This window comes from Meriones unguiculatus, chromosome 3, assembly GCF_030254825.1.
Source record: "Meriones unguiculatus strain TT.TT164.6M chromosome 3, Bangor_MerUng_6.1, whole genome shotgun sequence".
In the NCBI taxonomy this organism is placed as follows: domain Eukaryota; kingdom Metazoa; phylum Chordata; class Mammalia; order Rodentia; family Muridae; genus Meriones; species Meriones unguiculatus.
Window position 1 is genome coordinate 8,826,564 of NC_083351.1, and position 12,591 is coordinate 8,839,154.

Sequence of the window (12,591 nt, forward strand, 5' to 3'; positions counted from 1 at the left end):
GTAGTGTTGTGGGACAGGATCAGGCTGTTGGTAGTGAAATATGACATTTGGAAGTGCTAGCCAGGCAGAAGGTGGCATTTGAGCAGCTCCAGGAAGGAGAGGAAGAACCGAGCCCAGTTTGCATCTGGTATGTGGGGTGGGGGCGGGGAGTGTCAGCTGTTGCCCAGAGAAACAGCAAGTGCAAATGCCCTAAGGTTTTCTCATCTAGTTAAGGAATAGGAGGTGTTGTCAGGCGAGAATTAGGGTATGGGCAATGAGGTCTGAGGGCATGTGTCTAATGACTACAGCAACTGTGTGGCTTACCCAATGCTGCATCTAGTTGATGCCAGAGTTTAAGTAGGAACTCCTGAGGTCTTCTTCCATCTGAATGAGGATATTGGAGCCACTTTCTCCTCTGCATGGATCCAGGCCACGCCCTCTGTGACTCCTTGCCTGGGCTGGGCCAGTGTTTACAGGAAGCAGGGAGGTGGAGAAGGAAGCTGGTGATGTATAAGAGGCCTGCTGATCTGCAGTGTCTTCCATGGCCTGTGGCACTCACCTATGACACTTGGCCTTCTCTGAGGTGGAAGCAGCATGGTGGTTCTGGCTCTGACACTCTTTGTAGGTGCCATTGCTGTGTTCTCCGTGGGGCTCCTGCTGTGGGTGATCTGTAGAAACTTTTGGACAGAACACATCCCTAAAGGCATCACTCACCCCGTGCGGCTTCGAATCCTCAGTTGCCTTCTTCAGCTGACAATGACCTGGGTGAGTTTACTTTTGCTTATCCCCTTACCCTGATGTCTGAGGACAGGAGTTAGCACAAATCTGATACTGGATGCCTCAATACTACCCACTATTCCAAGAATGTTTGCTTTCTGGATGTTTCCATTATTGTAACAAAATAACTGAGACAGTGGATTTACAGAGCAAAAAGGTTTACTTAGGATCATGGTTTTTAAGGTTGTAACTTGTGATGTTGGTCTTACTGTGTTGGGAGAGAGAGTGTATGATTAAGGAAAACTCTTTTCATCCCAGGGAACAAAAGAAGGGCTGAGGTTCTGTGGTGCCTTGTTTTTGTTGTTGTTTCCTTTGTTTTTTATTCATTTTGTATTTATCATACATATTTTAGAGTTTGTGAATCATTAGACTTTGATCTTTTTTATTTGTTTGGTAGGTTTTGTTAGTGTTTTTTTATTTTGTTTTTTGTTTGTTTGTTTGTTTGTTTCAAGACAGTGTTGCTCTGTGTAGCCCTGGCTGTCTAGAACTTACTCTGTTGGTCAGTCAGCCTGACCTCAAACTCAGAGATCCGCCTGCCTCTGCCTGTCCAGTACTGGGATTAAAGATGTGTGCCACCACCTCCTGGCTTAGACTTTGTCTTTATACCCTGCCTTTCCCCATCAGCCTATGTCCCCAGTGACCTCCCACTAAGCCTTTCTTCCCAAAGGCTCTTCCACCTATCAACAGCATCACTGTAAGTCCTTTTCCACCAGGGCCTCTGACGAACATGGAATGTGCAAACTATGGTGCTCAGTTAACACAGAGGAAAAAGACAGTTTCAACTCGTTAGCCCTCAGTACTTTGCTAAAGGCAGGGATGCATTTTTTGAGCTCTAGTGATTATATACCTACTAGCTAGAGTCAGAAAGCAAATCATTAAATTGGCTCAAGACATGAGCAGAATCATAAAACACACCTTTAAAAAAAAAAGATTTGGGGCTAGAGAGATGGCTCAGTAGTAAAGAGCACTGTCTGGTCTTTCAAGGGTCTTGAGTTCAATTCCCAACAACCACACAGTGGCTCATAACCATCTATAATAAGATCTGGCACATATGTGCACAAAGAATACTGTATAAATAAGAAAGTCTTTAAAAAAGTTAAGATTTATTTATGGAGCCGGGCGGTGGTATCACATGCTTTAATCCCAGCACTCGGGAAGCAGAGACAGGCTGATCTCTGTGAGTTCAAGGTCAGCCTGGTCTACAAAGTGAGTTCCAGGACAGCCAGGACTGTTATACAGAGAAACCTTATCTCTGAAAACAAAAATAAACAAACAAAAAGGGTTATTTACTTATTTATGTATTTTGTCTGTGTGCATGTCTGTTCACCATGTGTGTGCAGTGCCTACAGAGGCCAGAAGAGGACATTAGATCCCCTGGAACTAGAGTTACAGATGGCTGTAACCCACCAGGGTGGGAATTGAATCTGGGTCCTCTGGAAAAGCAGCCATTGCTCTAAACTGCTGAGCTCCATAGAACATAACTATCAGATCTTTCATTGTCTTTTTAAAAAACTATTTTTTAAGGCCAGTCATGGTGGCACATGCCTTTGATCCCATCACTTGGGAGATAGAAGCAGATGGATCTCTGAGTTTGAGGCCAGCCAGACCCACATAGTGAGTTCCAGGACAGCCAAGGATACAAAAAGAAACACCATCTCAAAATAAATAAATAAATAAAAGACAAAAATATCTATTATGTAAACAATTGTTATGCAAAGTATTAGGTTTTCATAACAGCATTTGCAGAGAATTTTTTTGTAGATTCTTCCCTTAACCTGCTTTCTCATGCATTCTTCTACCCCTATAACCTCATTTCTACCATCATATCCCATGGGTTTTACTCTTCTGTCTCCCATGTTTAACCTCCTTTCCCCAATCACATGGCCTCCTTCCTATTTAACAGCTCATAGACACACTAGGAACCACTTTTACACACACGTATAAAAATGATAAACTAGAGTCCAGATATAAGAATGTGGTTTTTGTCTTTCTGGATCTGGATCATCTCCCTTACTCTAACACCCACGGACTTTATATCCTACCACAGAGACATTCGAGAATCTATGCTCACTGCTGTTCTATTCACAATAGCCAGGAAATGAAATCACCCTGGACATCCATCAACAGATGAATAGATGAAGAAAATACACATAGAAAAACACACACACACAATGGGAAAAAAAATAAATGAGGCAAGGTCTCACTATGTAGACCAGGCTTGCCTTGAACTCAAGAGAGTTCTGCCTCTCCTGAGTTCTGCTTCTATCTCTTGAGTGCTGAGATGGAATTTTACTCAACCTTAAGAAAAAAAAAAAAAAAACATTTATTTAGGAAAATTTGTGGAACTGGAGAGCGTTATGGTAAGTCAAATGTACCAGACATAAAACAGTACCTCCAGCCTGTTTTTGCAAAAGGCCTGACTAGACTCTGTGGGTTTCCCCTGGCGTTTTCTTTTGTAGTCTACAGTTCAAGTTCCTAGTTACCATGGCTCAGTGTCCTTATAAATAGGAAACCATAGCAACCCCTAATGCCTGGCATTTCTCGAGGATCCCCAGAGCTGAGCTATCCAGAGGTTGTATTGCAACATCTGGCGTAGGGTAAGCCCTCCTTACATGTCACGCCCTGTCGCTGTTGATTCTTTCTGTAGTGGTGCGTCAAGCGACAGCTGTGTGTCACGGCCCAGCATCTGAGCTCAGGAATGGATGAAAGAAAAAGCCCTACGTAGAGTCTGCCTCCAGAGAGCTTGTAGTCAATGGTCACAGAAGCAGGGGGCTAGCCAACCAAGCTCACCAGGACTCTAGCTACAAATAGCTTCGGGCAGAGGCCAGATCCAGGAGGAAGGCATAGCAAGGCAGCAAGGGGAGACCAGCACTGCTTACGCAAGGGTCAGAATGCAAGGGGCCCTTTGCTTTGATGGACTAGAGACAAATAACCGTATTTTCACTGCTAACCTCTGATTGTAGCGTCTCCTGCCATTGGAGCCTGGCTGTTAGCACAGTCCCCAGGGCAGAACTGTAACCCAATCACCAAATTAATCACGCGGGGAGGGGAGGGGAGTTGACACCCTGATTACTTCATCTGCTAAAGACTTGGGAACTTCTGGTCTCCTCATCCACGGGGATATCACATGGTGGCCATTGCTTGTTTGTTCGTATGTGTGTATCGCTACATTGTACCTTACTTGTCTGAGAGCTATATTCATTTAAAACTGCCTTCCTGGATGGATTCCGTGTATTAGTTACACACTCTAAAGAATGTTCTGTGGTGCCGGGAGATAGTGCCATCTGTCAAGTGTCTACTGGTCAAGCCTGAGAACTTAGGCCCAGAACATGTGTGCCAGCTGCCACAGTCTCTGTGAGTGCATACGTGTGCCAATTCCCTTCTGCCTGGAAGACACAGTTTCCTTCGTGTCATTCCTCCTCACTGGCTCTTACAGTCTTTCTCCCTCCTCTTCCTCCTGAGCTCTTAGGGGAGGATTTTGATGGAGATGCATCACTTAGAACTGATTACTCCAAGGTTCCTCACCCTCTGCTCATTGTCCAGTTGTGGATCTCTGCATTTGTTCCCATCTTCTTCAGGAGGAGGCTTCTCTGATGACGGCTGAGCTAGGCACTGGTCTGTGGATAAAGAATGATATTTATTTATATATTTTCTTAATATTCTTATATTTATATTGAAAACCTTCAGCTAGATCTCAAAGATAACACAATAGGGCTGGAGAGATGACTCAGAGGTTAAAAGCACTGTCTGCGCTTCCGGAAGTCGTGAATTCAATTCCCGGCAACCACATGGTGCCTCACAACCATCTGTAATGAGATCCGATGCAGGTATACAGGCAAATAGAGCACTCATATACATAAAATAATAAGCAAATCTTTGCTGGGCATGGTGGTGCACACCTTTAATCCCAGAACTCAGGAGGCAGAAACAGGTTGGATCACTGAGCTCAGGGCTAGCCTGGTCTACAGAGAAACCTTGTCTCAAAAAACAAAAAAAGAAAAAGAAAGAAATGGATAACACAATAACCTAACGAATTGTGCCACCACCTGCCTTGACATCACTGACCCCAGCCAAACACACACATTTTCCCACCCTCCCTCATTCTTAATTTTCCTAAAGAGAAAAACCTTACACATCACATGTTTTAAAAAAAAAAAAATTCAGCAGATGCCATGCAAAGAATTTTTAAAAAAACAAAACAAAGCAACCTTTCTCTTCTTCTTTAAAACATTTGGGATATCCGGGCCATCTTTCTCGGAGAGAAGACAATGCCCAGACCCCATATAGGGCAGGAGTCTTCAAAGGGAGCCTCAAGGGTTGGCCACAAGCCTGGTTTGTTCTGTTGGCATGCAAAGGACTAGGAAGAGGGGTGGGTCTGATGGTGAAGCCTCATGGGCCTGCCTGGGTGAGAGCGGCTTTAACAGCAGGTGCCTCGTGAAGATGCTGAGAGAGAGGGGGAGAGAGCAGGAGGTCTGTGGTCCAGCCTGATCAATATTTTCCAAGATCCTCCTTGACACCTGGGGAGGGTAGATGTGGCCAACCGGTTCCAGGCTTCATGCGAAGCTGACTTAGCACAATCCTTCTCAACCCGTTGCCTCTCCTCTGACAGGGGATGATCTTTGAGAAGTTGGGACTGTGTTATGCACCCCAGTTTGCCAGCTTCCTGCATGATCTGAAGCCACTCAAGAGAGATCCTGATGTTGTGGTCACAAATCTTCACTTTGGGACAATCCCTGTGAAGTTGTACAAGCCTAAGGAACCCTCCACCATCCCAAGGCCTGGCATCATCTTCTTCCACGGTGGCGGAACCATCCTGGGGAGCTTGAGTAAGAAAGAGCCTTTATTCTGGCATCTTCAAGTCCCCTGTCACCCTGCTAAATGGGCTTGAAAGAATGGTCATTCTGTGGGGGCTAGAGAGATGGATCAGTAGTTAGGAGCACTTGCTGCTCTTCCAGAGGACACAACTTTGGTTCCTAGCACCCATGTGGGGCAGCATACAACTGCCTGCAACTCTAGCTCCAGAGGATCTAGCTTCTCCTTCCAGTCTCTGTGGAAAGTTCACACATGTGTGTATAACACATACACATAAGTAAAAGTAAAATAAATATTAAAAAAAGAAGAAGAAGAATGATCTTTTCTCCTGGTAGACAGTCTACTGTTAGGACCAAGAGAACCCAGGGCAATTAGTAGGCCCAGACAGCTTTGGTGGTACATTATGCAGTGGTCTGACCTCTTCATAAATTGATGTGAGAATTTATCAAGCCACTGTGCTCTACTCACGTTTGGTAAGTGGTGGAGTGCAGGGGCATCTTGGGAACTGTCGTCCTTGCAGATCACAGAAGCAAAGCACTGAAAAGTTGGAAGGATATTTACAGCCAGAAGCTATTTCATGATCTGCTCAGCTAACTCAGGTGCTCTGCTTACAAGAAGAGAATGGCCGCAGAGGCTGGAGAAAGGAAAATGTCCTAGTAAGTGTGACATTCCCTTTTGTTTTCCAGGAACCCACCACAATGTATGCTTGCGTTTGTCCAAGGACTGTGGCTCTGTCGTCGTGTCAGTGGGGTGAGCAAGGGGATCATGGGAATATACAGGCAGATAGCCTGTCTGAAGGTTGAACCTGAAGCCAACAGAATTGGAGAGGAAAATGAAGGAGGGCTGGGTTGTGAGGACCCAATAGTGAGACGCAAGGGAGGGAGGAGAGAGGGACAGTGAACTGGATCCCCTTCCTTGGTGCATGGTGTATTATGGGTAAAGACATCATTTAACCCTGTCATTTGGAGGCTAATGGGAATGGCCATGGTATGTCACCTTTGGTTGAAGAGTTTATTAGGTCTAGCTGCCCTTCCCATGGCAAATGGATTACACTTTCTCTGCAGAAGTCACCAGTGCCCTGTATGACTGCTTGAACATCTAAACAATATCACATCCATTCTCAAGTGGAATGGCAATTAGCAGCAGGTGTGAGGGCTTCAGAAGTACTGTCTGTTTGGCCCCCTGCCTATCTCCTCCTAGTCAGGCTTCAAAGGGGGGTTTGAGATATGAGGTGCTGGATGAGGGTACTTGGGTTTGGCTGAGCATTGAACGTAACCTGTGGTCCTCCATCCCTCTCTAGATACAGAAAATCTCCCATGTACAAGTACCCAGTGATGAAAGACGACTGTGTGGCGGCCACTACCCACTTCCTGAAATCCTTGCATGTATATGGTGTGGATCCAGATCGAGTTGTGGTCTGTGGGGACAGCATAGGAGGGAATGCAGCGGCTGTGATTTGTCAAATATTTTTGAACCAAACAGATCTCCCCCGGATCCGGGCTCAGATTTTGATCTACTCCACACTGCAAAGCGTAGATTTTCAGAGCCCTTCTTATCAACAGAATGCCCACATCCCGCTGCTCACCTGGGACCTGGCCTTTTACTGCTGGTGTTGTCACCTAGGCGTGAGCCCTTCCTGGAAAAGCGTGGTCAAGAATTGTATGCATCTCCCTCCGGAAGTCTGGCAGAAATTCAGAAAGTGGTTGGGCTCAGAAAACATCCCAGAGAGGTTTAAGAAGCGAGGCTACCAACCCATACCTCTGGGGCCTGTGAACGAAGATGCTTACAGGGAGGCAAACACCGCAACAGACAATGTCTGTTCACCCCTCCTTGCAGAAGACGACATAGTGTCTCGGCTCCCGGAAACTTGCATTGTGAGCTGTGAGTATGACCTTCTCCGAGACCATTCACTCCTATACAAGAAGAGGCTGGAAGACCTGGGGGTGCCTGTGACATGGCATCATATGGAGGATGGTTTCCATGGAGCGCTTAACACCCTCGACTTTGGCTTCCTGACCTTGCCTTGCTCCTCAAGAATTATGGATGTAGTTACCCAGTTTATTAAAAGATTTTGACCCTCATTCCTTCCTGAGGGAGTGCTCTGCCAACCAGGTCTGGGTTCTAGTGTGTGCTCTTTATGATGACTAGAGAGGAGGCAGGCTGAGCAGGATGGAGTGAGGCTCTCTGTCCTTGTTCACTATTGGGGAAAATCTGGGCTGACAGTTTTCAGCATCCATTTGAGAGACTGAATATGTTCATGAAGCCTGTCCATAATCCCCTTAGCTAGAAGTCAGGCTGTCTAGGCTGAGACTGCACGGTAGCTGCATCTCAATGACTCGGCCTTGAAAAACATAGCTGTGTTGTGTGGCAGTCTTGGTGAGCTTTGCCAGAGTGGCTCAGAGTGTAGGAAGAGGTCTCATGACCAAGTCTGTTGGGGTCGGGGGTGACACTCTCTTACTACCCAGCTTGCTTGAGCTGAAAGTTATGAGACAGTGGAAACAGATTACCCATGGTACTTGGCTTAGAGAGAAACAGGTGAAGAAGATGATCTGAGTTGCCTGCCTAAGAGAGCTTACAAGTTCCAGTGTCGGAGTGGAGCTCCCAACAAAAGGCCCTAAAGCAGCATCATAAATATTGAATGACCAGAGCAGGACAGAAGCTGTGTCCACGCAAACTCAGACCACGTTCGCACTGGGAATTCTAGACAGAGCCAAGGGAATAGTCGTGTTACTGCAAACTATTTGTTCTAAGACAAAGAATCAATGCACATTGTCTCACAGAGATGTAAGGTGGATTGACCGTATGTATCAGTGAAAATTAGGTATGAGTCAGGTGTGGTCTGATGTGGGGACTCAGATAGGACCACTAGCTTACCTTCTCCAGGCTCTGCCCTCCCTACTCCATGCTGATGTCTTCATCTCTCTGTGTGGTGACCCCGAACAATTCCCTGCTAAGTTCTTTAAAAGCTCTGACATTTTCCCCAGTAGTCTCAAACAAAAATTTCATAGCAGTTTACCGTTTCTACTGGTTTTCTGATCTGTGTGTGGTGGTTACAACCAAGGGAACAGAAACTTCCGATCGTTCAGTCCAAGCTCTATGCTACCCTTGAAGTAGAGTGGAACAGCCTCCCTGGTATTTGGACTAAGTCAGGGGTTGGAGTGGGAGAAGAAAGAATACTTCCTACTCGAAGGCTAGATAGGTGTTGGGTGGACGTTAATACTCACTCTTACATGGAAGTGAAATAGAGGCCTAAATGAATCAAATTTCATGGAAGCGGTAAGAGATGCCAGAGCCAAGGTGACCAACTGCCCCTTGGGAGTTCCTTTGAAAGAGATGACCACATAGTCCTCCTGCCTTTAGGAGGATTTGTTCCTTGCTGACCAGTAGCTTCTAAATGCCAGCATCCAAGTCCACTCACAGAGGAATCCAGACCCTCTTGAGCCATTCACAGCTGGTCAGCAGGTGGCTTTGGTAGAAAAATAGGAACTAGCCACTGAGAACATATATTGTAGGCAGCAGTGGAATCCGGGAAGCATGGTCGTCTCTGACACAGGCCCCTGAGTGGAGGCTGGGCAGGTCTTCAGCCTGGAGGGGGTTCTGTGTTACTCCAGCCGCTGGAGGCATAAGGGGTGTAGACTGACCTTCTGCACGGATGCCTGTTGGCCTCCTCTCCTGAGAGGTGGTAAACTGATAAGCTACTAAAGACCGGGCCTGGTGGGAATGGCTGGGACATCTCAGGGCTGAGGTTGCAGTTCCGCAGCTTCTTCCTTCTGTAGATCAAGGGAGAGACAAAGGATGCTTTACCTGAGTCACTGGCTGGGGACCCCGGGAGCAAACCTGCATAACTTTCTGTTCACCCCTTCATTTCTGCCATCCCTGCAACATATTCATGAAGGCCCACTCCACGTGTGCAGAACATTGCACCTCTTTGTTTTTTTGCACGAGTTCTACCGCGTGAGGACTCTTATCTTTCTTTTTCTTCTTTTTTTTTTTTTTCTCTTTTTCTTATAGTTTGAGACTGGTTCTCACCATGTAGCCCAGGCTGCCCTTGTATTCATGGTGATCCTTGCTTCATGTTTCACTTCAAAGTGGATATCATTTGGGGGAGAGGGACTCATGCTCTATAGCCTAAAGTAGCCTAAAACTCACTGTGTAGCCCAAGCTGAGCTTGAGTGTGGCTATAGTGATTCTTCTGCCTCAGAAGAATCTTCTGTCCCCATTGCTGGGGTGAAAGGTGAGCCATTGTTGCCAATATTCTCAAACCCATCTTTAAGATGAGTGAGCTAAGGCTGAAAGATTAATAACACTAATTTCTCAATTCCTCCCAGTCCAGCTCAAAGCCAGCTGGTTGAGTCAAGACCCAAGTTATGTGGTCTCCCACACTGTACGTCGTGGTCCCTGACAGGAAAACTTTTGATTGTAACCCATGGCCTGTTAGCCCAGAAACGAAGTCCTTTTCCTTCCTGTCGTTCATATAAAGGAGACACCAAGCCTGTCATCTTACTTGAGTTATTCCCCAGAGATGTCAGTTTCTATGTGACCTGAGGCTGAAAACACCCAGTATTTTTGCTCTGTGTGTCCTGGGCTCCCTGCACTGTATATAGCCTTCTTCAAGACTAAACAGCTTTGGCCAGCAGAGCAGCACCTTTGGATGCCAGGTGATAGCTCTTAGGAAAAGTAGGAACCCACATACTTTTAGGCCCAGACACTTGGGGTTGGGGGGGGGGTGGGTGGGAGCGGTTCTCAGTAAATGCCCAGTGCTCCTTTAGAAAGCTGTCTCTGGCCATAACCATCTGATAAAGGACAGAGAACTGCACCCCAAGCTGCTTCCTCCTCCACCCCCCAGACAGAGCTTCATGTGTCCTAGCCTGGCCTTGAACTTGTTACATAGCCAAGGAGGGCCTTGAACTTCTAGTCCTCCTGGCTTGAACAGAGATTACAGGTACATATTACCATATCCAGATTCTATGGCGATGGAACCAAACCCAGGGCTAGCACTTGACCTGCTGAGTTGTATTCCAAGCCCACCACACTGATTTCTTTGGCCAGCAAACAATTGAGAGGAGGACTTTGGAACATATTTAATGAGTCAAATTAGTCTCTACTGCTCTTTTCATCTAACTTGACCTCGACCATCTGTGGCAAACAAGACTTTCTGGCTCTTATCTCTTTGTTCCCTTCCAGTGCTTATCCCTAGGCCAGCAAAGAGAGGTCAGGTTGTACTAACTGTCCTCTGTCCCCAGGGCTGTGACAGTAATCATCTATTTCTCACATTGCATCGCCTTCGTAGATCAAAGAGGAGCCTGCCCCTCTCCCCAGACACCCCAATAGGGTAAGGGGCAGGCTCTAGGCCAAACATCTTTGGTCTTGTGGCAAAAGGAAGAATATTGTAATCCTCACTCCTCTGTCCAAACCTCTTCGCTGAGGGGCATGCATGGCTCCTGCCCACATGGCCAACGGCAGACACGTGACCAAGCCTAACCCTGAGACAGAGAGGCAAACTCCTTCCTAGGGAACAATTTTAGAACATGGCCCACCTGATGTCTTTGCTTTAAATGGGCCAACATCTACTTTTTAAAAATGAGGTTAAAAAATAAGACTTATTTTTATGTGATTGAATGTGTGCCTGCATATATGTATGCACACATGTGCACTGCCCGCGGCAGGGGATGCAGAAGAGAGCATCAGATCCCCGGAAACTGGAGTTAGAGGCAGTTGTGGACTGCCCGACGTGAGTGTTGGGAACAGATTCTGTGTCCTCTGCCAGAGTAAGCAGCGCTCTTAACTGCTGAACATGTCTGCCACCTCAACATATTTTTCTTAGCCTCCTTTCAGATCTTTTTTTTTTTTAAACTGGGTCTAGTCACTGTTCCCTCGGAAGCCTCAAACTCGCAGATATAAACCTGCCTCTGCCTCTTGAGTCCTGGGATTAAAGTCATGTGACACTATGCCTGGCTTCTGCTTTATTTAATTAATTTATTTATTTATTTTGGTTTGGCTTTTCAAGACAGGGTTTCTCTGTTGGGGGTTGGTCTGGTTACCGTGCGTTCAGATGCTGAATTCTGGGCCCCGAGATCTGGTTGCCATCCAGATGTGGGCACTGTGTCACGTTCATTAGTCAATGTATAAACTCTACTGCCCGGTTATCTCTGACTGGTTAATAAAGAAGCTGGACAGAGGTAGGGGGAGCTTCCATTCATGGTCTTGGGATCTCAGGTAGGGATCAAGAGGGACAGACAGTAGAAGGAAGTAGAGGTGGAGAAGGGATGTGGTGATCAAGAACTGATCCTGACAGCGGAAACAGCCCAGGAAGGACCAATATGGCAAGTAACTGGAGGCCCAGAGCTGGGAAATAGCAAGACCAGCTTAGAGGATTAGTATTAACGGATTAAATGCCCAGTTACAGAGCCTAAAGCTTATTAATAAATCTAACAAGTGTCTATGTCATTTATTTGGGAGCTAGAATGAATTGAATAATCCCCGCCCCCAATATAACATATAGTTACAATTCTCTGTGTAGCTATAGCTATACGGCAACTCACTATGTAGACCAGGCTGGCCTCAAATTGGGAGATCTGCCTGCCTCTGCCTCTCGGGGGCTAGGATTGATTTTGTTTTAAATGTGATGTTGAAAATCCTTTAAAACCTGCTTATTCATATGTACATGCATACCTATAAATATATATACGTATATATTTTATTTTGAGATATGATTTGGGCAAATGTAATTACATAAAAATACATTATTATCTGTATGCTGTTCATCTTGTGCTGTTTCAGTTAACAATTTATCCTAGAAATCTAATCTAATAAAGATAAGTCTACCTGAGTCTTGTTTATTTTATTTTTTAAAGTTATGTGTGTATGTATCTGTGTGTGGATACGTGCGTGTGAGCACAGGTTCCCAGGGAGGCCAGCCATTGGGTTTCTTTGGAGCTGGAGTTACAGGCTGTCCAACGTGGGTGCTACATCCAAACTCAGGTCCTTTGAAATAGCAGAAAGGACTCTTTTTTTGTGTGTGTA

General features: G+C 46.0%; 1 protein-coding gene across 1 annotated transcript; it reads left to right on the top strand.

The window, feature by feature from the left end:
* Positions 1-501: 501 nt before the first annotated feature.
* On the top strand, positions 502-10,197 carry LOC110542967 (arylacetamide deacetylase-like 3). The gene is made up of 4 exons (XM_021629436.2): positions 502-744; positions 5,366-5,582; positions 6,255-6,318; positions 6,869-10,197. The coding sequence occupies exons 1-4, from the start codon at positions 574-576 to the stop codon at positions 7,641-7,643; spliced, it is 1,227 nt and encodes a 408-aa protein (XP_021485111.1). The 5' UTR covers positions 502-573; the 3' UTR covers positions 7,644-10,197.
* The last annotated feature ends 2,394 nt before the right edge of the window (positions 10,198-12,591 follow it).

Bases quoted from the DNA above. Each gene is read 5' to 3' on its own strand.
- LOC110542967 (XM_021629436.2), top strand. From the start codon at position 574: ATGGTGGTTCTGGCTCTGACACTCTTTGTAGGTGCCATTGCTGTGTTC. The intron at 745-5,365 runs GTGAGTTTACTT...CTCCTCTGACAG, and splicing joins TTCAGCTGACAATGACCTGG to GGGATGATCTTTGAGAAGTT. The intron at 5,583-6,254 runs GTAAGAAAGAGC...TTTGTTTTCCAG, and splicing joins AACCATCCTGGGGAGCTTGA to GAACCCACCACAATGTATGC.